At 36.1% G+C, this 24,882-nt stretch overlaps 2 protein-coding genes across 3 annotated transcripts; one reads left to right on the top strand and one right to left on the bottom strand.

Annotated features, from left to right (window-relative positions):
- Positions 1–287: 287 nt before the first annotated feature.
- fzr1b (fizzy/cell division cycle 20 related 1b) lies at positions 288–10,341 on the bottom strand. Its single transcript, XM_079436089.1, has 15 exons — positions 10,026–10,341; positions 9,328–9,472; positions 8,683–8,784; positions 8,499–8,562; positions 7,874–8,001; positions 6,666–6,742; positions 5,743–5,848; positions 5,378–5,455; positions 5,231–5,296; positions 5,033–5,135; positions 4,694–4,875; positions 3,670–3,903; positions 3,489–3,593; positions 963–1,055; positions 288–876 (listed from the first exon to the last, which is right to left on the bottom strand). The coding sequence occupies exons 2-15, from the start codon at positions 9,400–9,402 to the stop codon at positions 835–837; spliced, it is 1,455 nt and encodes a 484-aa protein (XP_079292215.1). The 5' UTR covers positions 9,403–9,472; positions 10,026–10,341; the 3' UTR covers positions 288–834.
- An 8,624-nt stretch (positions 10,342–18,965) lies between these two features.
- LOC306881285 (peroxiredoxin-1) lies at positions 18,966–24,372 on the top strand. 2 transcript variants are annotated; one of them, XM_079435297.1, is made up of 6 exons: positions 18,966–19,057; positions 19,603–19,714; positions 21,292–21,445; positions 22,778–22,900; positions 23,482–23,612; positions 23,788–24,372. In XM_079435297.1, the coding sequence occupies exons 2-6, from the start codon at positions 19,609–19,611 to the stop codon at positions 23,871–23,873; spliced, it is 600 nt and encodes a 199-aa protein (XP_079291423.1). In that variant the 5' UTR covers positions 18,966–19,057; positions 19,603–19,608; the 3' UTR covers positions 23,874–24,372. The 2 variants fall into 2 exon arrangements, with proteins under 2 accessions (XP_079291423.1, XP_079291424.1); XM_079435298.1 differs by having other exon boundaries at positions 19,034–19,057; positions 19,606–19,714.
- The last annotated feature ends 510 nt before the right edge of the window (positions 24,373–24,882 follow it).

Below are 24,882 nucleotides of genomic sequence, written 5' to 3' on the forward strand. Positions count from 1 at the left end.
AAATACAGCAGAACATGAAATATTATTAAAATGTAAATAGCCGTTTTCTTTTTTAAATATATTTTAAGATGTAATTTATTCCTGTGCTGGCAAAGCTGAATTTTCAGCATCATTCCTCCTGTCTTCAGTCAAATGAACCTTCAGAAATCATTCTAATATGCTGATTTGGTGCTTGAGCAATATTTATTATTATCAGTGTTGAAAACCGTTGTGCTGCTTCATATTTTGGTGGAATAGTGAATAGAACGTTTGAAAGAACACCATTTGTTTAAAAATATAAATATTTTGTAACATTAAAACCTTTATTGTCACATTTGATCAATTTAATGCATCCTTGATGAATAAAAGTATTAATTTATAAAAAAAAAAAAACTAACAAACATACCCCAAACTTTTGAACAGAAGTATACATACAGAATTGCTAGAGATGCAGTAAATACATAATTTTGTCCGTTTGTCATAAAAACTGCAGGATTAGTGTCAAGTGTATTTATTTCTCACAGATATCATGATCTGTTTTGATACACACATATAAAATATTAAAATTTCCATAAGCCATTTAATTTTAACCTCATGACTGACAGTCATGATAATGACAATATAGGTCATATAGGTTCATTTCTCTATTAATACTTCTACTTATACAATAGCACATCTGTTTGGACATCCACAATGTACAATAATAAGAAGAACGGACTGAATCTCAACATACACAACGAGTGCTGGGGTCTCTCTCTGTCGGAGGGTCTAAGGTTGATGCAAGGACACAGAACAGAGTGAGTTCAAGGCTTTCATTCGTTCACGTGATTGGATGGATTGCTCTCCGGCTGTGAATTACCGTATCCTGGTGAACAGGTTCAACACTGATTTGGATTCCTGGAGACAGAAGACGAAGAATGTGAAAGAGGTAAGGGTGAGATGCAGCACGAGCTGCACGTCCAGATGTAAGACTTCATTCTGACCTTGGTGCAGCGTGTTTTGCTGAAGACATTCCAGAACCTCAGCGTCTCGTCTCCTGCTCCTGTTACGATGGCCTCGCCATCTGGAGACACCGCCTGTACACAACCAGACACATTAACAGCATACACTCACTTCTCATGTGTGTCTTCACATTATTCAATTACACATCAAAGATTTGATTACTCTTTGTCTTCGCCGGTCATTTGGACTTAATTAAAAATCATATCCAGAGACAACTGTATACTGTTATATAAAAGATTGCTGTAAAAAAAAAAACGGTTACAGATTACTGTAATTGCATTTACAGTATAATAATACTGTATTTTCAATTACAGTATCAGTGCTGTAGTGTTTATTTTAATGTAGTTTAAACATTTTTTACCTATAAAAAACAATCAAATTGTGGTACAGCACTATAATCCATGATTTTTACTACCCCAACCCCATAAAAATCACAATAACTCATGAGCATTAGTTCTGATAATATTATTTTTTAATTGTTGACCATTTTTTTAAAAAAAGTACAAATTACAAGTTTGGATGTCTAGGATGAACTAGCTGAAAAAAGGGCATCATCACAGTCCCCTGGACACATTGTATCATGACAAAACATACTTGTTTTTGCTTTTCAGTATGTGTAAGTACACTAACAGTCAAAAGTTTTTGAACAGATGTTTTATGTTTTTATAGAATTCTCTTCTGCTCACCAAGCCTGCATTTATTTCATCCAAAATACAGCAAAAGCAGTAATACTGTGAAATATTTTTACTATTTAAAATAACAGCTTTATATTTTAAAATGTAATTTATTCCTGTGATCAAAACTAAATTTTCAGCATCAGTACTCCAGTCTTCAGTGTCACATTATCCTTCAGAAATTCTTCTAATATGCTGATAAACATTATTATTATTATTATTATCATCATCATAAATATTTAAAACAGTTGAGTACATTTTTCCAGGATTCTTTGATGACTAGAAAGATCCAAAGATCAACATTTATCTGAAATAAAAAGATTTTATAACATTATACACTATAACATTCAGGGTGGAGGGGGGGGGGGGGTAATTTTATAGAAATTACTACTTTTATTTAACAAGGATAGTTTAAATTGATCAAAAAAGACATTGAAGATAAAGATATTTATGATTTTATAGAAGATTTCTATTTCAGATAAATGCTGTTCTTCTAAACTTTTCATATTAGACTCGGCTGTTTTCAACATAATAATAATAACTCCCATCACTGGGAATGTTGTTTTAAAATAGTTTATTCAGGAAGTTTAATGGCTCTAAAAATAGCATGTGGTGTAACCATTAAGTAAAAACAGGGCTCTAGACTGGGACCAAATTTTTTTGCAAATGTGCTAGTAAAAATTTGACGTGGTCAAATGGTCTGCGCTGCTCCAAAGAGTCTGCTTCATACAGCGCGCTGCAGAGCTGCGGCACATTGTAGCAGGAGTCAGATTTCACTGATCACGTGAAGAAAGGCGCTTTCAGCGCGAGCGCTTCGTGGGTAGAGCCTGGTTTATACTCGCCGCGTCAGCACGAGCGCGAAGGTGCGTGCAGTGGAGGATTTGGTTTTCAAACTAAAGTAAAAGACCGCTTCTTAAACCAGAGAAGTTGAACATGTTGGTATTCTTGTGGAAAAAAACATGCAAGTCCTGTCAGGGACAGCCAGTTTTGAAAAGCTTGTTATCTTTGCTGTTTACCTCACGTTACGTTATAGAGGCTTTCCTTAATTTGTATTATTATTATTTATTTGATTCCTCAGTGTTTGCTAAGCATTCTGTAATTTATTAGTCGGTAGCCTATATAACACAGCATGTAATGTGTCCTATATGCCATGCCTCCTCTTATCCGTTTTTGTTGATAAATGTTATGCAAGCTAGTTTGTCATTGTTGCGGTTTTATTGTTGTTGTGCTTTCTAATTAAGAATAACAATGAATCCGTCTTTTGCTTTAGTCTTAAAAAGTGAAAGGTGTATAGATATAAGCAAAACAGACAATTATCTTTTCTTGTAAAACGTGACACCAAGATCGCAAATTTGAAAAGTGAAAGCTCACGAAAAGAGGAATTCCTGATCACAAAATTTAAATCACAAATAACACCGATGGAAAAGAACAGGGTTCAATGTTGAACACTTTCGTTACCATATAACTATATGATAAAAGTTCATCAGCATGCATTGATTAATGAAATGTAGCAAAAAAAAAAAAAAAAAATTCTGACCAAATTATGTGCTCGTGCGACCAACAGAGAAAGTTAGTCGCAAAAGAGCGACCAGTGGGAAGAATGAGTCTAGAGCCCTGAAAAAGCAATGACAAATATTCCTTTACCTTCAATACACGAGTGTCCACAACATTATAGACTTTTTTTCTTCATTATGATATCAGGACAGTTGCCTTACTCTGAGATTTTGAATTTGAATTCAGAAACTATAAACATGCTCATCATAACAAAGTTAAAGTTATGGTATGTATAAACTGCAGTATTTTTGAAAAACAGTATATCTGAAAAACTCTTACCAAGTAGAGCACTCGGTATGAATGTCCTGTGAGCTTGGCCACCTGGGTGAGTGATGGGTATTTCCACACCAGGATCTGGTTCTGGGAGTAGCCATGTGTGCTGACCTGGTGGACATCAATGGTGAACGTCAGTACAGGAAAAAGCATTTGATTTGACTGTGAGTGTAGGTGCTTGTCTTACCAGCTCGTTGGCGTGTTTGGACCAAGCCAGGTTGCAGACCTGTGAGCCGGTATCGGTACTCTGCAACGCCTGTCCGGTCAGAGTGTTCCAGAAGCGAAGGCAGCGGTCCGCCGTTCCCCCTCCGGAGGCCAGCAAGCCGTGCTGGTGAGGAGACCAGGCGATGGCCTTCACAGCGGCCAGATGATCGCTGTACTGCTGCACAGGGAGCAGACTGGAGCTGTTCCACACCAGTAACTAACCACACCAGACAAAAACACACCGGGAGTGTCATGCTATTTAGACCCATTTTTAATTAGTTCTTTTTCAATTTGTTTTGCACTCATGCTAGAAAAAAACTATTGGACTTAATTGGGTAATTGGGCTTATCAACAAAACTGAAATCATTACTCTAAAATCATCTGTGTACATTCTGTTGATTCATTTTTTTTATTTAATATTGAAAGCAGAAATGTTTATTCATGTTCTACACCTGAACCTAAAAATAAAAAATATCAAGCCAAATTTTGCCAGTTTACACTAGATACAGTGTCTTTCTATACTATTCTGAGTTATATAGTGAGCTTTCCTATTGGTATACTTGGGAAATGTTAACTGTTATTGGATTTGATAAAACATAAAAGTGTCCACAATAACAAAAAGTGGACTGGAGTGGTGTGGATTACGGTGATGTTTTTATCAGCTGTTTGGACTCTCATTCTGACGGCACCCATTCACTGCAGAGCATCCATTGGTGAGCAAGTGATGTAATGCTACATTTCTCCAAATCTGTTCCAAAGAAGAAACAAAGTCATCTACATCTTGGATGGCCCGAGGAGTAAATTTTTAGTTATTTTCATTTTTGGGTGAACTATTCCTTGAAAATATTTAGTTTTTTCGTTATTCCTTTGAAAACTGAAAAACGAGAAAGGCTGCTTTCAATATTAAATCAAAAAAGAATGAACGCAACACATGGACCATGTTCTTGTTCATGGGCTTGTTCATTTCTTCTGCTAATCAGATCATCCCGTTTATATGACGCTCTAACCTTGTTATCGTTCCCTCCAGAAGCGAGGTGCTGGTGGTCAGGTGACCACTTGAGGCCGCACACTTCCTGCCTGTGGCCCTGCAGGCGTCTCTCCACAGGAGGAGGTGTCCTCACGTCCCTCTGCAGGATCACTCTGTCCCGGCTACCCGACGACAGCTGCTCTCCATTCCACGCAAGCGCTCCTGAGAGAGAACAGAGAGGGTGAGACTGAAACTGCCCCGATTATTTCTTCTTGATGAAGATTTTAGTTTACTTAGTGAAAACAAATCTGCTGAATTACTCAGAAAGTGATTTAAACCAGCAAACATTTCAAGTGAGTGATTTTAGTGTGACACAAACCTACGCGTGCTGAATGTCCCTCCAAACTGGTCAGCTTCCTCCCTCCAGCTGCGTCCCAAATCTGGACAAATCCTTTATGGGTCCCTACAGCCACCAAACTTCCCTGTGAGAACAACAGAGAAGAAAATATCATCCTGAACAATCACAAATACAATCACAAATTAGAAATGTTCATATAAATAAGAGGTTTGAGCTGACCCTCTCATTCCAACACACTGATGTAACAGAGTCACCATCCACTGATAAGTCACACAACCGCGTCACCTGTGTAAGTTCACAAGCTCGTTACTGACAGTCACATCAGATCACATCTGTAGCTGTTTGTCCTTCTAGTTTGTCTCTTACCTGACTGGTACAGGCACTCCACAGGTAAACACAGGCCCCCAAACCAACACTCAAGAGATTTCCAGCTGACCAATCCACCTGTTCACAAATGTTTATATTATATTAGATTATGGAATTTAAAAAAATTAAAGAAGTGTTACTGTGTATTTTTTTTACGTCCGCTGAAATCTTGATTCTGACTGGTCAGTTACGACTTTCTACAGTTTAATATTTTTGTGTAATGACCGCTAGACTGTGTAATTGTAAACTGTATAATTGCTGTCCCAGGCAACCAATTTCTTACAGTCAGCTGGTCATTATCGCAAAAATAAAGTAATAATAATGTACTCTCTTTCCATTATTTAATATTTGTAAATGAAGTGTACCAGGTTGAGGTAGAAGTCATCTTGCAACTCTGGGGCATCAAGAACCTTGAATGGGATCTTGGAAATCTTGCGTGCTGGCTTTCGGGGTGAACGCAATAGTTTGTGACTGCAGATGCAAAAAAAACAGACATGAATAATATATGGATACTATTAATAATGTAATGTTGTTTTTATGTGCTATAAGAAAAAAACTCTTAATCAGTATTTCAGTGCTTTTGTATGGAGCCCTGCACACAATATGCAGGAGAAAAAAAATAGATATGGACATAAACTGAGGATTTTGGAATTTGTTTTATTAATCAGTTCCCTCATTTTAGTTAAATCATGTCCACGTTGTACTGATTTGTTCCCTTGATTTAATTGAATTAAATCATAACTACATCTTCACCAGGTCTTAGGAACAAATTCTTCATACAATATCTTTTTCTTTGCATGTCATGTGTGGGGCTCTGTATTTGTGACTTCTTTTATGATAAAAATATCTAAATCTAAATAAACAGATTGTATAAAGGATTAAGAAAAATAAGATTAATTCGGTAACACTTTAGTATAGGGACCAATTCTCACTATTAACTAGTTGCTTATTAGCATGTCTATTATTAAGATATTGGCTGTTTACTAGTATTATAAAGCATATATTCTGCATGACCATATTCTCCATCCCTAATCCTACCCAATACCTTAATTTAACAACTACCTTACTAACTATTAATAAGCAGCTAATTAGGAGTTTATTGAGGCAAAAGTCGTAGTTAATTATTTGTTAATGGTGAGAATTGGACCTTAAAATAAAGTGTGACCCTTCATTCATTTTTATAAACAAATAAATCATGTTTGGTAAAGATGTTTTGCAGTGCACACAATAAATGAACAAATAATCAATTTTATTTTGAATTTCATCAGAGATTACAGGGAAACGATACCTTTTGTTACTGAGAGGAGAGAGGGAATAGGGGGAGATTTCATTGTCAAAAGGCACTCTCTTTGTGTGGATGGTGTACTGAGAGACACAAGAAAAACAAGAGTCTAATACAATATAATAAAATGTGAGAGCGAGCTGGTGTATAAAAGAGCAGAAAACATTAAAGGTGCACTAAGCAATTTTTGACCGCAGTCAAAACACACTTGCAGCCAATCAGCAGTAAGAGGTGTGTCTTGTAATGATGTAATGAGAGAAAAGAGCGCTCAATTTGAGTGTACAGGACGGATATTAGCAGATCGACTATAGATAGAGAGAACTGGAAGATGAAAGAAAGAGGAAAATATCAGAGGAACAAAACATTAAAAAGAAGGGTTATGATCAGGCAAGAGGTAGGACCCTCTTCGGTAAATATCGGAGCAGCTTTCCAGAGGTGGAGAGAACTCAAGGGCTCAAAGCGGACACCGAGGTCACGTTGTTTCTTCTTGATAGGTTTAACAGTGATTTTGCATTGTTTCACGCAACTTTTTTGTGTTGGCTTTTATTTGAATATGCTTGTGTGTCATCTTCGCTTGTTTTCCACGATCGTCGTTGCCATGGTTGTGTACGTACGTGTGGGGCGGAGATATCAAAATAGGGGCGAGGTCCTGTTGGGGCCATGGGCGTGTTTGTTTTAGTGTTTTCAAATATCAACATCGTTTGGCAAAAATCGCTTAGTGCACCTTTAAAGGTGCAGTAGGAGATCTCGGAAAATGCTAAGTTTAGCCTGATAGCACTGAAAGCGAACATCCCACCCTCCCTGCAAATCGCCGTCCAAAGCCACGCCTCCTGAATGCATATACGCTCACAGATCAGAATACCAGAGACAACATTACTACAATACATCATGTGTAATTCACCTGTGAGAAAACTTTATAGCACAATAAGTAAATACCAGGAAGGAAGATAAGGTTGTATGTTTGCCTGCCATTCTCGGACCGAGCGTTTTGATTGGATGAACATTTCTTGGTCCTACGCCTTCCACAGAATATATAAATACATTTAGACCACTTAACTTAATGATTGCTATCAGGATGTGAAGAGACTTTCAACCAGCATAACAAAAAATGTTTCTGAAGACAATCACTTATTGCACCTTTAAGTTTCTCCAGTGGGCTTTTTATATGACAGTGAATCTCACATGGATCTGTCATGTAACCCTTACAGGCTCACCCTGAAGAGGCTGTGTGTGTCCTGTGTGAGGATGGTATTACGCCGATCATCTGTGTGTGGATCAGGCACAGTTTCGATTCCTGCTCCCAACAGCTCATTCCTTAGCAGTGCAGCATACGCCACAGCATCTGTAAAACACAATCATTTGTTTTGTTATATTTTTCATTTTAATATTTATATATTTTGCTTTAGTGTGCAATTAAACAATCCTTTTTTCCCCTAACAGTCTTTAGCTGAAATAGACAACTTTATTAACATTATAAATGTCTTTAATGCATCCTTGCTGAATAAAAGTATTTTTCTTTCATTTCTTACCAAAAAAAAACATCTTACTGACTCCAAGCTTTTGAATGGTAGTGTATAAAGTTACAAAATCTTTCTATTTCAGATAAATGCTGTTCTTTTTTATACTCAAAATGATCAAAAGCGACAGTAAACACTTATATTGTTACAGAAATTCTTTTTCAAATCCATGCTGCTCTTCTGAAGAATCCTAAAAGAAGTATGACGGCTTCACCCAGAACAATCTTACCAACACTAAACATTTGAATGGTACTGTTTGTATATTTATCTGTTCACTGTGAAACATTGAGGGCATGTACAAGAAGATGCAGAATGACTTCACCTTTCCCTGTGTCTGTACTAGCATCCTTCGCCCGCTGATTCTGATTGGGTGACCAACAGTTCTCCTGCAAACAAACATACAAAGTGAATTTTTAGTGGTGAAATGACATTAATATACTGGCTTTAATCTCTCATTCTTCTTTACAATGGATGAGTGTAAACACTTCAGATGAATGGTAACTCACATTGGCATAGTGGAAGTTTATGCTCCAGTTGCTGCCGGCACGTGTGGGGATGAATCTGTCTCCTGATTTGACAGTAACCGGACTGCACGCTGCATACCCTGACTGCACACACAGCAAAAACAGACAATCATCATATGCAATATGTACATTTCTGCCTCTTTAAAAGGCTAGTCCACCTAAAAATGAAACTTCTGTCATAATTTACTCACCCTCATGTCATTCTAAACCTATATGACTTTTCTCCTTCTGTGGAACACAAAAGATTATATTTTTAAGAATGTTGGTAACCGAACAGTTTTGTATCCCATTAACTTCCATAGTAGTCCATACTATGAACATCAGTGGGACTTAAAGCCATTACTCTTCATTCTTCAAAATATCTTCTTTTGTGTTCAACAGAAGAAGAAAAGTCAAATGGGTCTAGAACAACTCGAACTAGATAATAGTACTATGATCATTTTTTTGTCCCTTACAATATGAGTAGATTTTTACAATTATTAGGTAATACATTACTTAATACATGCTAATCTAATTACTCAGATTATAATTGTACGTTAGAAATATGGCTATATTTTTTATCCTCACAAAGCTAAACAATGTCAAATGGCCATCAGTTACAAGATAAGCTGATCTTTTTATGCTTGCCTTGGACAGGTGGCCCTCTGGGACGTTCTGGTGGTTGATTTGCCTTAACAGGCGTCTTTCATAGTCCTGGTCCATTTCTACTGTGATCTACAGTAAGACTCTCTCCCTCAGTCTGCAGATGGGGGTCCTTCAAGGTCTCCCATCCCTACAAAAACAGATGTATCCATGATTGAATAACACTATACTCATAATATTTGACTTAATATCTGCTCAAGGGACAGCTGTCAGTAGATGTCAAGCCAACATACCTATAATATTGTCACATGTTGGAACATCTCCCACAAAGTTGTTCAGAAAAATGTCTGTCATTTCTATATATTAGTTCATCATCCTTTGATTACCACATGAACTCTATTTTGATTTGTTTTTCCCCAAAAATAATTCTAACCGGAGTATTATCTGCTAGATCATAAGTGTAACATTACATTACCCATATTAGAAATCCAAAAGCACACGTTTTAAAAGTAATTCATGGTCATTTAAAAAAAAAAAGACCGAGTGTTAATAGAAGGAGAGCATTGATGCCAGCAGGAGGGTTGTAAACAAGCGCATGTAATCAGTTGCCATGGCAGCTCGCTAGCAGCGCTAAGCTAACGGAAGCTTAACATCCAATAATATGACAGGGTAACAACATTTTTATGAGTTTTATAAATATAGAAGACCTTTAAGCCTCGTATTAGTAAAGAGAATCATCTTACCTTAACCAAGCGCTCAGGAAACCCACATTATACTGACATGTATGTTCAGCTACGTGCGCAGTGATTTCCTAAACATCTAAGTTCGTGCCTTCAACAGAGTATTAAGGCTGTTTCGGTAACGTGCTGCCAATGTTTAGAGATAATGGTGCGATCATTGAGCAGAGGGCATCAATGTTTATGTTCATGTCAAGATGGCGAGCAAAGCAGCTGTGAGTGGAAAGAGTGTAATTCCGTTCACTACCACAAGAGGCGCAGCGTGGCGCTGTCAGAGCGGGGATCATCCTGCACTAGAATGTCCAACAGCACAGATCACACTGACTGATCACGGTTAATGTGTGATTAGTAAACTCATGTGTGATACCTATAGATTTACAATATTATCTCATTTGAGTTTTTAATAAATTATAATGCATTAAATACAATTCATTTAGACTATAACTTGAATACACCTTTTTTATATGATAAACTGGTTTTAAATGTCTGAATTAAAATTAATTTTATATTATTGTGTTGATCTTAAAGTACAATAATAATAATAAACAACTTTTTGGAGAAAAAAATATTTAATGCTGGCATTTCTTTTGCCATTTGGAATTATTAAGGATGTCATTTAAAAAGGTAATCAGTAAAGATGATTTGTTCTAAAATATTATTAATATTATGAATGGTATTATAGCAAGACTGTGTTCCCACACAGGAACTGCTTGCCTCTGAGCATCAGCTGTAGAAATGTGACATCTGCTGGTGAAGCAGTTCCCACTGGCACATTAAACAGACATTTGGTCCCCACAATGTGAAGTACACACACACACACACACACACACACTTCATTTTAAAGGAACATATTGACAACAAAAAGGCTTACACGTTTTACACTTACACTACAAATTTTTTTAATGATTGATATTTTTTCTTTATTTCTCCAGTTACACTATAAAAAATATTTTTTTGAAATTGTCAATAAAACAACTTAATGTTTAATTGAATGTGTTACTTGTAATTTCTTTATAATTATTCATGAAATGTAGGCCTACTAGCAATTTCTGAATGAGCTTCAGTTTCAAAGAAAATCTTTCTTTTTTTTCAGCGTGCACCACCAGAACATTTTTGATTGTGTACAGATACTGAGAGATTATGCAATAATCTAATATTGGTTTTCTTTCTGAGTTATGATATCTGTTAATAAATAAAAAGGTTGATTATCATCTGCTGTACTGCACGTCTTACACAGCCCAAAGAAGGACTTGATGAGAGTGGAGACTGGAGAGAACTGTAGTGGAACAAGTCCAAGATGACCTCAAAGCAGAGTATTTAACACACACTGTATAACAGTTACATGTGAACAGATACAATGGAAACAAAACATCTGAGACTGCACAGGTAAAGTGGAGAGAATGACATTTCCCATAGAAATATGTAACTTTAGGTCAAAGGCAATGCAAAGAAGGCCTCTTTCACTTTATGTGAAAACCTGACCAACATCTTAATTACATCCAAGGACTAACACACAGAAATTAAAGGCTTCAAAATGTATTAGAAATGTATTTAAATACATTATATACAAGTTTCAATAGAAATGCATGTTCTTGTATTCTGTCTGTGATTTACTTAATTTTTTGTTAACAACTGCTTATTGAGTTTTATTTTGTGGAATAGTACAAAACAAAAAGCAGCTGCACAAATTTAAAACCCATCCCACCCCTTTGTATACTTCATAAATAAATAAACAAATAAAATAACATAAATAATAATAAACATATTAATGAATATTAATAGATAAACAAAAAACAATAAAATAATTTTTACAAAGATTTTAGAAAAGAAGACTCAACATTAAAAGCTGAATGCCATGAATTTCCAGTTTTCACGTTAGATCCATGTATACGAGAAGTAGAGAGTTCCATCGAGATAATGTCCAACAAATACACAGTCCAGGTTCATCTGTCCATTGTGTGAGGAGGATTCCAACGGTTGACTAGCAAGAAAAGAAATTAATACGTGAGAGAACATTTATTTTTAATCACCGATATACAGGCCTGAAAAGAAGTGGGAAGACGAGACCAATTTTCCAAATCTGAGGATACTTTGGCTAGAAAACCAATATAGTTTGAGACGATTTCCTGCAGGGAAGGAGAAACATCTATCCCCAAGTACTTAAAGTTTTGAACCAATGGAATAGATATAGAAAGGGACATGGAATCAATTTTAGAATTGAGGGGAACTAAACATGACTTACTCCAATTAATTTTAAAGAGAGATCCTAAATGGTCAAATAAATTCAGCACATGAGGAATAGAATGTGACGGCTTCTCAAAAAACAATACGATATCATCAGCAAACAAAGAAATATGATGATGAGTATTCCGTATATTTATGGGAGATATAGTTTCAGATTGTCGGACAGCTTGAGGGTTCCCAGGATAGGGAAAATAACAGAGGAGACAGCGGGCAAACCTGACGAGTACCCAGACCCTGCCGAGTCAAAAGTACCAGTACACACAAAAAAGTGCAGGTACTCTAAAGGCTAAAATATAGAAGTGCCGGTACTGCGTACTGGTGGTGCGTACTGGCCCACTTCAAGCACCGCATTTAGGCTAATTCTAGATTTATATATTAAGTTGCCCAAGCAAGTGGCAAAACATTTAAACTACTTATGTTATTACAAACATTCTAAATTAACTTATGACTGGCAGAAACAGTCAGCTCTACTGAATTTTCTTTTGCATTTAAATCTTTATTACAAGCAATCCTGTGGTTTATAAAGAACGTTGCTTTCCATACCTCCATGAGTGCCATCTATTATTGACTTGTTTATCTGATATTGCTCTTTTCCTTTAAACCTAGCCAAAAAGCCACATGTGATGACAGTAGACTTTAATTATATGCAGTTATAGTGTAATTTTCGTGTCAATCCATGTTCATATTTACCGCAAACATTGCGCTGCAGTACAGCAAAGATAGACTCGGTGCAGAAACGATCTCTGCACTGTGCAGACACAGTGCCGGACCGCAACCGGGTGCAAACGCTCTGATCCATTAATATGAGCGCGGAAAAATACGCACCATACGCACTGCAAACGGAGTAATGTGAGCCTGACATTATGTAGGCTATGTGCGCTGCGAGTGTGCTTGAGCGCTCGGTCTCCAGGAGAGCGCGCGAGCGCTGAATGGTTTAAACACTGGCAAGAATTAACAAGAAAAGCAATTTAGAAATTTTAGTAAAGATGCGACTCTGCCTCTATTGTGCAAGTGACAATTCCTGTGTCAACTATGCAGCGTGCAGCTTGCTTATAGTGCAGACGGGATGTGATTTGAAGGCATTTGCGCATTTTGAGAGGGAAAGCGCGCGCGGTGATTCACACACAGGCTGTTTATGAAATGATGTCTCACTGAAAGTTTCAAATTAGGCTTTATATGTTATTTAATGAATAGATATGAATTGTACTCCACCTTTAGCATTTTAATTATTTCACCCGCGCCGGACAGAGACTGAGATGGTTCCGCTGCATGTCGTGCCAATCCTCTCACTGTACGCGCGTCATCAGCTTGAGATCGGTTTTTTGATATCAATCTTTCTTCTTCGCAGAAAACACGTACGTTTGTGAGGGCCATTTAGGCCATTAATACTACAACTCAGAATATTAAGGCCAATCATAGGTATCAAACAGAATTACTGCATAAGACAAAATACAAATTTGAAAATAAAGTTGAGTCTACAATTAAACATATTCCTATGAACCATGGCAGATCAAACCTTGATCTGCTAGCACCCCTTAATATGGTCCTTGGCGTCAACAACACTCTGCACCAGGAGCGTAGCCAGAAAGGAGACCCTGGGTGTGCATCAGAAAAACTGTGTGTGCCACATTTATTGTCAGATTAATGCATAAAAAAAGCATGCTTATTGGGTATTAATATGTTAGTTTAACCATTTCATTTTTGTGTAGGCTATATGTGTCTGTAAACCTATTCTCCATTTTGGATGTCTTTGAAAATCACTATTTTATATCTGCAACAAAGTGTGTGTGTGTGTGTGTGTGTGTGTGTTAGCATGCGTGCTGTATATTTAGTATTATTAAACCTTTCATTTCTGCATATGTCTGTGTGTGTGTGTTTGAATGCTTACTGTTTATTAAGCATTTTTAAACCTTTCATTTCTCTCTCTGTGTGTGTGTGTGTGTGTGTGACAGAGAGAGAGACAGTTTTAATGAATTCTCCATTGTGAATGTGTTCTATTGTCAGCCCTGCATTTCACATTGGCCTACCAGGGGTCTCCAACCCTGCTCCTGGAGAGCTACCATCCTGCAGATTTCAGCTCCAACCCCAATCAAATACACCTGAACCAGCTATTCACGGTCTTCAATGCTACTTGTTAATTTCAGACAGGTGTGGAGCAGGGTTGGAACTGAAATCTGCAGGATGGTAGCTCTCCAGGAGCAGGGTTGGAGATCCCTTATATAAACTCTTAAAAAGAGAAGACTTGCAAAGAGTATTGTCACCTGTCATTTATTTCAAATATCTATATCTGTAACAAAATATGTGTGCATATATGTCCGTGTATGAGTGTGTCTGTATCTGTGTAAGCAAGCTTAATGATTATTAATATGATAGTTTAACCATTTCATTTATATTTGTGTGTGTGTGTTTCTGTGAGCCTGTTGTCCATTTTCGATGAGTTTCACTGTCAGCTATGCATCCAGCTATGCTGGCGTATAGACCCTAAAAGCATATCACCTTAGGCCTTAAAATGCTTGAACCCTGGTTATCGCTGCTTGCAGCTATATATATATTTTTTTTTTTTTTTTTTTTCATTTTCCGAAGCTTTCTCGCTCCTCAAGAGGGTCACCGACAATCACATGCAGTCACATACAGTCACATACAGTATACCTACAACAGCTCTTTAACTGCGCTCTATAGTCAAACGCACTCACTGTAGCCTAATCGTTAACTACACACATCATAAACCCCTTTTAGGCAAGTACAACTTATGTCACATATTTTATTAAGCCTAAACTCTTATTTAACCTGATTATCACAGGTTTAATAAAATACATTTTAAGTTTCTAATTATAACACCGCATTTCCACGGTTATTCAAACAACGAACAAATTATACAGCGAGCAAAGCACATTTGTGACTAGTGACTAGGCTATGTAAAAATCTATTAAAACAAAGCAGGGTAATGAATCCATCCGGCAAGTTTTTTTTATATTATTATTGAACTTTCAAATATACAAAATTCAACAGCAAGTTCATATATATATATATATATATATATATATATATGCTTTTATTTATGTAGGCTACACAGAGAAAAAAGATGCGCTTTCTGCCATCTCATGCAGTCTCTGAAATGGAGCGCGCAGCAATGAACCCAGCTACTTTACAAATCTTTAATTACGTAGTCGGAATGAAAAGGTGCATTTCTTTATTAAAGTCACCGTCACATTCAGCAACTTTATCTTTTCAGCCGACACTGACTGAGAAGAAATCACTAGTTTATTAACGAATAATTAAAATGTTTTCTTTTCCCTTTCTCCCAACATGCATAACCATTAGCCTACTTTTGCGTTGCAAGCTTTATACGTGCGCTTGAGCGCAGAATAGGCTATACGCCTATATATTAAAGGATGGATAATAGCCCAAGTTATTATATTAATCAATTTACGTGTGACTAGTGAAATCTTTAGTCGGGGACAGGCCTACTTGGCACAAGGATAATAATAATAATCAATGTTTTTAATTTATTTAATTTCTTATGGGTGCAATGCTTTGGTCTTTCTTGGGGGTGCTGAAGCATCTGCTAGCCCCTCCTTTGCGCTGCCCATGTTTATTACGATTAAAAAAATAATCATTCTGCATCTGTTTTTAGGTGTGCCAGGTGGTACGCCCCTGCCCTGCACATTACTGAAGCACCAACATTTGGCCCCATAGTCACATATTGACTAGGTAGTGTTTCTATAAAAAAAAAAAAAAAACTAAACAAAAGAAGAAAAGAGAGATAAAGAATACAACTAAAACAAATAAAATATCATAATCAGTAAGCGATACTGTATGCACAATGAACTATGAATTAAGAAGTGAACATTAAAGTGAACAGTGAAAGACAGTCACCTAACCATTTAGAGCATCTCTTCTCCGATTAGACAGCAAATGTCCAGCTGGAGCAGGATAAAGGAGAAAATTCTGGATGCCAGCGTCTTTCTCATTTCCTTCCTAATTGGCGCAAATGCACTTTATTTGCAGTGACCGGAGAAAAATCTGGAAAGAAGACAGCGTTGCTCCGTCTGAAGTTTTCACCGCGTTTCAGCCGCATCGGTAGAGATCTTTTCAAAAAGCCCATAGGGTCGTCCTTTTCAGAACCTTCAGGCAATCCAACCAGACGCAGATTGCTGCACCTATTGCGATCCTGTAAGTCCACAACCTGTTGCTCGAGTTCGGCTAATCGCCTATCGTGATCTGCAACAACTTTCTTTTGTTCTCTCATCTCCCCTGTAAGAAGATCCAGTTTAGAGCATAGCGACTGAACAACTGACATGTGAGAAGCGAACTCGTTCCGCATCGCCATCAACTCGGTTCTCAGAATGTGTTCAAAGTGTGTAACAGTGTTCGCCATCTTGTCCATCATATCGCTCGCGGTCGGTGGCTTGGATTTCTTCTTAATCGGAGAAGCCTATGGAGACAACTCCTACTGTTTACGACTGCATGCCATCAGGTAAAGCACCACCAATGAATAAAACTTAAAACAAAACGTACGGAGCTCTACTCAAGTGCAACTAAGTTCATGAGCACGTCACATGACTCCCTGATTTACATTATTTTATTTTATTTTAATTGTTGGTTTATGTAGCCTAAACATGCTAACTGAAGTGTTTGTATATTTCATCTGTTTCTTTTTTTTCATCATCTCACATCATGAGTTTGAGAGACAACACAAGGATCATGCAGTTTCAGCTCTGAAAGTTTATTGCATATCATTGAATAGGCTATCATTCTATTTAAACAAAAAAACTGGTTAACTGTTTTATTTTTAGAATTTTTATTAAATATGGTTTATAGCAGGTGATAACAGTAATGAACAACTATCAGCCTAATTGTGATGGGTGGGACTTTGGGGTTGCTATAAACCATTAAAGTTCATTTGATAGGAGAGAAGAACGTACTCGGTTACTTACGTATCCTCGGTTCCCTGAGATACCGGAACGAGGACTGCGTCGCTAGACGCTAATGGGGAAAATCTCCTTTTTCTCTGAGTTTACAGGAATATGTGTAACACATTTGCTTGCAATTAAAAATGTAAATTTAGTATTGTAATTTTGCCATTTGCCTTTCACTGTAACATTTATTTAAAACCTATAATTTTAAAAGTTATAATTAGAATTGAATGGGACTCACAGCTGAACTAACATGCATTTCTGAATAACAATGACTTGACATAATTTGATGTGTACAATAAAGTGAAACAAAAAATATTAATGACAGTTTTGCATAATTTAAAGTATACTGAATCAGATTTAGTGTGTTTCAACAAAGTTGCAAGGATAAAGTAACTTGACTAACATGACTATATCCTTATGTTTTATTGCTCTTATCAGCACTACAAACTTGTCAAACATTTCATATTGACTCACGCTGAAGGTCTGTCTAGATATGTAATCCCTCCTAAAACATTCCTTTTATGATTTAGCAAACTGAACCCACTTTGAAGTTAGCAAAACCCGGGTTATGGATGTTGTTTGTTATACATGCACTAAAACCTGTGAACGTGACACAAAAGCAGTAGAGACGGTCATTACTAATGATGAGAGATATGCTGATTATTCCCATGTTTGTAGCTTGAAAGCAGCTCCTTTTAAAACACATGTTTGAGGCATTATTTGATCTGAAGCCTGCAGCTGCGTTTTTAATATGATCTCTTTGTGTCCGGCCGCCTCTTATCAGACCCTTCATTGGTGCCCATGGCAACTAGGTTGAGAGCCGGGACGCTGAAAGAGACGGGGAGGTGGAGGTAGAAGACAAAAAAAGATGAAGTCTGTAAATGACAGCTCGCTGCCTAAAAACAAAGAACATAAGATGGTCTAAACGTAGGAAGCGTTGGGAATGCCAAGCTATTGTGTTTATGGTACAAAGATGTATGCATGTTTGGATGAGTGCAATGATTTATTTTCTGGGAGCCGCTGCAGATAACAGAGAAGAGGAAATGAACATGATATAAGAGACCCTACAGGAATGTTAAAGCATCAGTCTGACACAAGACGGCAGGGAAAATCCCACGAGCCGTGTTTCCTCCTCAACAAGGAAATGCGCGTACATTGCATTTATCTTGACATAGCAATTCAGTGAATGTGTATATGGCAGAAAGATTATAATAATCTGTGAACTGTGAGGTCAGTGAGGATCTGCAGTTACATAATGTTTGGTGAAGTTGAGGAAAATCCAACTGAATTAAGTAAAAGCCTTTGACTTTGACAAATACAGAAAGTCACATGGCAGAAGCCCCATGACATGAAACCTATGGCTGATTAGTTAATAACAAGAAGTTCTGCTTGAGGGAGAAATAAAGTAGCTCATTACTCTAACACAATTGTTTACACCATTTTAATTCATTTCAAAACAAATGCAGTTCACAACTTGTCTTGTGTTATGACTAAAAATAGAGTAAAGCCACTGAAAGCATAGTTTATGATAAGCACTAAGCCTACATGTTCTATTTTGCTTACTGAACATTTTCAGCTATCTTTGTAAAAGTAGCTAAGTGGGCAGTATATTAGTATTTGCATATTTGTTTATATAACACTGATTTTGGAAACAGCACATCACATCTCCGCATGTGTCCGGCTCAGAAAATGCGCAAAGTCATGCTGCCATAAACAGATCTCTGTAATTCGGTCATTCCACGGAGCATTACTCCTCGAGGCAGTGGATCTCGCGGAGTATCGCGATATTTGAGCAGGATCTATTTAAACACAGAGCACTGGCGTGAGTTCACTCTCATTCATTGACAGAGAGAGACACTCGGGTTACTCTTGAAGGTAAGTGTTAATATTTCTCTTTACTCTTTCCACTGCGTTTCATGCGAAGTAACCGAACACGTTTTTCATGCTCTTGTTTATCATGGAAATTTCCTTGTAATTTCGTGACTGTATTTATGAACTTACCTGTTGCACTTCGATCAATGAAAAGTGCTTTAAATTTAATTTTTACAAATATTTCTGATATGCAATAAGAACATCTGAGGTTTAAAACTGCGTTATATAAAATTATTATAATAGTAAATTTGTGTATGTAAATAGAATTACGTCAAAAACTTTACTATTACGGAAGTTAGTAATTACTTGGGTTGCAAATTAAGGAAACCTTGACATAACGAAATACAGAAAAGGACTTCCTGAGGGCTAACTGTCATATTCTATTTATAATCATAGATCAAAATATTTTTGCACATGGGTTTATTTTTTATACAGAATCTGAAATGTGGTATTAGCGTTTTGTTTGTTTGTTTGTTTTTCTACAAAGGTATTTCCTATTATTTCTTTTTTATTGTTTTTGAAACCCATTTTTCTTCTCTTGGCCCCAGCAGGAAATGGCAGCTGGAAATGCACATATTGGCAAGCCTGCTCCAGACTTCACAGCCAAAGCTGTGATGCCAGATGGACAGTTTAAAGATCTCAGTTTGTCTGACTACAAAGGTATGACATTAATGTGGCGAAGAAGAGCTGTCAAGCTCAACACAAACAGAATGCAATATGTGAGACATGAAGAATATTTAACTGTAAAAAAATATGCATTTGTTATTCGATTAAAAAAACCAGTGTAAGGAAGTATTGTCAGGAAACTCAAGGGTGTGACTTTGGATCACAAATATTTTATTAGTGATAGTACACATTGCGTAACATTGTGTAGGGTGAAGTCAGCTAAAATGGGCCACATTTTGGTAAATTACCTATAATACCATCAATTAAGCTATGCATGAGATCTAATGATATTTTTATAAATTAAATACCTCTTAAGTATATTTATATTGTTTAAATGTGAAAAAGTTTAGTTTTAAAATGATGAAAGTTAGAGTATCAGCAGGTACCTTCTTGAGGCACAACATTCAGGTAAAATGGGCCAATATAAAAAGAGAACAACACAGGTAATTTCAGCTTAAATCATTTTATTTTTAACTGTAAATTGACACTATTGTCTTTAGTGTGCCATAGCAACACCATTAATGTATTTAATTAAATAGAAACTTGAATGAATATTTAATTAAACAATGCAATTAAAAATGTACTGATGTTGTTGTAGAGGTGTGTGTTTCTGTGCATTGGTGTCTTTTGTGTGCATGTATGTTTGTATGCTTGTATTTTGTATAGATGCATATCTACAGTAGGCCTATAAACCTATTTTCACCCTCAATTTCTGTTTAAAAGTATGTGTATGCTGCTCATTTTACTGACATCTTCCTTTCTTTCTCTTCTCGTCTGTTTTCTTTCTTTACTTGTCCTCCTGTCATACTGTCTGCAATCCAATTTTTTTAAAAGAGTGTTAAGATTTCGTATGGATGCATTTCTAGGCCTATAAACCTGTTTTCACCCTCAATTTCTGTCTAAAAGTGTGTGTGCATATGCAGCGCATTTTAGCTGAAAATTGTGGCCCATTTTAGCTTAACCAGCCATTTCTACCTAAAATGACCTTTTTCACAAAAATCAAAGTTTCTTTTATAAATTGCTCTTTCAAATTAAAAAAAGTTTATGTCAAACCAGTGTCATAAACCCTTGCTTTGTTGGTAAGCTTACTTATAATTGCTTTAGTACCCTTATTAGTGATTAATGAAATTTTCTATGTCAGGCTCAATTACCTTACAATTTCTCTGACAAGCTTCATGCCCACCTTAAACTCAGACCAATAAAAATTATTGTTACATGTCAACAAGTGTTGAAGCAACAGTGCAAGATCAGTTATTGTGATTTTCTGTAAAAATTTAAAGAGATAGAAAAAATTAAGGCAACCAGCTTCAGCAGATTTTCGAGTTTTCGCAACTTGTTGTTTTAAGTTTATTCAGCAAAAAGTTGAGAATCTCTTACAAAAATAAGTTGAGAACTCAAAAATCTGCTGAAGCTGGTTGCCTTAATTTTAAGTTGGCTCAACTTTTTTTTTTTTCTTTTTTTTTTTTTTTTAAACAGTGTATGATGCTACAAACCTATTTGCCCCCCCCCCCCCCCCCCCCCCCCCCCTACACCCTGTGCACTTGAGGCAAATACGTTTCTCTTGTTTCTAGGGAAGTATGTTGTGTTATTCTTCTATCCGCTGGATTTCACCTTTGTGTGCCCCACTGAGATCATCGCCTTCAGTGATGCTGTCGAGGAGTTCAAGAAAATCAACTGTGAGGTCATTGGTGCCTCTGTTGATTCCCACTTCTGTCATCTTGCCTGGTGAGCGATAAAGATGAAGAAAAAACATGTCAAACTCACTGTAAAAAAAAAAAAGTTGAGCCAACTTAAAATTAAGGCAACCAGCTTCAGCAGATTTTTGAGTTTTCTCAACTTAAGTTTGTTCAACAAAAAGTTGAGAATCTCTTACAAAAATAAGTTGAGAACTCAAAAATCTGCTGAAGCTGGTTGCCTTAATTTTAAGTTGGCTCAACTTTTTTTTTTTTTTTTTTTACAGTGTAAAGGGCTTATATCATACTTGCACGTTTAAGAAACACCCACTTTGAATGTGAAATGAGCAACAATGTGTTCTATTGCAGTATCACTATCATTAGCATACTATTATAGTTTTTAATAGTTAAAGTGTTGTTGTTTTGTCATTTTTATTTTTAAAATGTACATGCTTTAGTTTATTTTAGTTTACTTCAACTTAAATTAAATGAAAATAAGTTGCTTTCACAACTAGCTGAAATATAACTTTTTTTTTTCTTTCTTTTGCTTTCAGTTTTAGAATTTGTTAATGATAATTTGCTTGTCTCACATCTTTGCGGGTCTGATGTCATGTAAAATGTTTATTTATTTTTTAACTTTTTCTTTAACATAAGGTTTGACAGCCTTTCCCTCCTTTATCTCATCTAATGTCATTGGTTCTTCTTGTGGTGTGACACGACTAAAACTGTGTCAATTACCTCAATTACAAACTTACAACACATCCCAGAGGCTAGCAGTGGCTTTGATTCACCCCAACGCCTTTTGATTCAGATTTAAAAAGGAAGGCATTATGATTATAATTACTTAACTGAACAACAAGATGTAAGTGAATACCACCTTTAAAGGTGACAACAAAGTGCATTAATTTTAGACCTAATATGGAATTAAAATAGTGTACATTCTGCTTCGTTTATTCTAATATTTCATTATAAAGCTGTCCATGATGACAGAATTAAAATTTTTGGGTGGACTATCACTTAAGCCTCGTCTTCTATAAAATTAGAATTTAGAAAATTAGTCAGAAATGAACTTTCAGAATGAACACAATCTGTACTAAAACCTGGGAGTCCAGGCCAAGATTTTGATCACTAGGTGTCATGTAAACATGGAAGGTCCTGTTCAGAAGCTTCGTTTTAATAAATAACTTTTTTTGGACTGTGGAGGATGTGATTCCTCGTTATATAAAACCCCTACATTGCGTTCTTTAAACTCCACTCTTTATATTGACAGTCATTCTGTGCCTAAAAACAACCTTGTCTTTAATCATTGTACAGTGCTATAGGCAGCGTTGCTCCATATTATTGAACTTGAATGACAATGTTTTTTTCTGTGTGATGATTCCAGGATAAACACACCTCGGAAACAAGGCGGTTTAGGGCATATGAAAGTCCCTCTGGTGGCAGACTCCCTCCGCTCCATATCTCGAGACTATGGTGTACTGAAGGAAGATGAGGGTATTGCATACAGGTATGAGGGGACTACTTAAATCCAATAGAATATTTTGAAAAGTACCATATATATTGTCAACGAAAGGTCAGTATTGATTTATTATTAGCCTATTTTTGTAAGGAAGAAACAAATACTCTAATCTAGCATTTAACTGATCAGGATGCATTTAATTTAAGCAAAAGTGACATTTAAGACTTCTAGTATTATTACAGAATATTTCTATTTCAAATACATGCTGTTCTTTTGAACTATCATGGTTTGTGCAAAAATATTAAGTAGCACAACAGGGACAATAAAAAGAAAGCAGCAGCAAATCATCATATTAGAATGATTTCTGAAGAATCATGTGACACTGAAGACTGGCGTAAGATGCTGAAAATTCAGATATGCATCACAGGAATAAATTATATTTTTAAAATAGAAAACTTATTTTAAATTGTAAAAATATTTTACAATATCAGTTTTTACCTTATCAACCACAGACCTTTGAACAGTGTATTTTTTTACATGGGATTTGGCACACAAGATTAGAATAAAACAATTCAGATGTCTCTTTAATTTTGCTATTGACTTCTTTTTTTTTTTCTTTCCTAACTAAGAGGACTTTTCATCATTGATGGCAAGGGCATTCTGAGGCAGATAACCATCAATGATCTGCCAGTGGGCCGCTCCATCGAAGAAACCCTGCGCTTGGTGCAGGCCTTTCAGTTCACCGACAAACATGGAGAAGGTACAGCATATTTTCTTGTCTTTGTACTGGCAGTACTTCATACAGTGCAGTGTGTTCCCTGTAATATCAAAGAGGTAGAACGAAATGGGTTTCAATGTCAGCTCATTTTTAAAATAACTTTTAGCAACACTAATATTAAATATAAATTTATTTTGTTGTTGTTTATTCGCCCCAGTTTGCCCAGCCGGATGGAAGCCCGGAAAAGACACAATTAAGCCTGACGTCCAGCAGAGCAAAGACTACTTCTCCAAACAACAGTAAAGAAACACACTAGACTGTGCAGCATAGTGTAATAGACTTGTACAAGGACTGTCAACATCAAGTACTGCTACTAGTTAGCCTAGCACATCCATGTAGGAGTGGTATTGAAACTACCTGAAATGTATTGTTGTAACATTGGGTTAATATGTGTCTTTCAGACCTTTTTGTTGTGAAAAGAGATAGTTATACAGTGGGGACCAGCTTATTGTATTGTCACAAATTCCTGCATTTCAAACAATAAAACCATTTTTTTTTTTTTCAATTAACTGTTTTTTAATAGTAATAATACAAACACACACACATATATATATACATTATAGAAAGTACTATTATCAAGGATGCTTTAAAATCATTCAAAAGTGATATTTATAATGTTACAAAAGATTTCTATTTCAGATTAACGCTGTTCTTCTGAACTTTCTATTCATCAAAGAAACCTGAAAAAATTATACTCGGCTGTTTTCAACAAAATAATAATAAAAAATGTTTTTTGAGCAGCAAATCCGACTATTAAAATTATTTCTGAAGGATCATGTGACTGGAGTAATGATGCTAAAAATTCAGCTTTGAAATCACAGGAATAAATTACATTTACATTTAGTTATTTATCCAAAGCGATTTACAAATGAGGACAATAGAAGCAATCAAAACCAACAAAAGAGCAAAATTACATTTGAAAAAATATTCAATAAATGCACGCTTGGTGAGCAGAAGAGACTTCTTTTAAAAATATAAAAAATCTTACTGTTCAAAAACTTTTGACTGGTAGCCTATATGCAATATATATATATACAGTGCCCTCCAAAAGTATTGAAACAGTAAGGCCAATTCCTTTATTTTTGCTGTAGACTGAAAACATTTGGGTTTGACATCAAAAGATGAATATGAGATGAGAGATTAATATTTAATCTATTATTTACAGGTATTTTCATCTGGATCTGATACACAACTTAGAAGATAGCACCTTTTGTTTGAACCCACCCATTTATATATATATATATATATATAT

The sequence above is a fragment of the Barbus barbus genome, assembly GCF_936440315.1.
Source record: "Barbus barbus genome assembly, chromosome: 15".
Classification (NCBI taxonomy): Eukaryota; Metazoa; Chordata; class Actinopteri; order Cypriniformes; family Cyprinidae; genus Barbus; species Barbus barbus.

Excerpts from the sequence above, each read along its gene's own strand:
- LOC306881285 (XM_079435297.1), top strand. The coding sequence starts at position 19,609 with ATGGCAGCTGGAAATGCACATATTGGCAAGCCTGCTCCAGACTTCACA. Across the intron at positions 22,901-23,481 it reads GATGAGGGTATTGCATACAG|AGGACTTTTCATCATTGATG; the intron begins GTATGAGGGGAC and ends TTCCTAACTAAG. Across the intron at positions 23,613-23,787 it reads CACCGACAAACATGGAGAAG|TTTGCCCAGCCGGATGGAAG; the intron begins GTACAGCATATT and ends TATTCGCCCCAG.
- fzr1b (XM_079436089.1), bottom strand. The coding sequence starts at position 9,402 with ATGGACCAGGACTATGAAAGACGCCTGTTAAGGCAAATCAACCACCAG. Across the intron at positions 8,785-9,327 it reads CAGAGGGCCACCTGTCCAAG|TCAGGGTATGCAGCGTGCAG; the intron begins GCAAGCATAAAA and ends CTGTGTGTGCAG. Across the intron at positions 3,904-4,693 it reads CTGGAGGGAACGATAACAAG|TTACTGGTGTGGAACAGCTC; the intron begins GTTAGAGCGTCA and ends TGGTGTGGTTAG.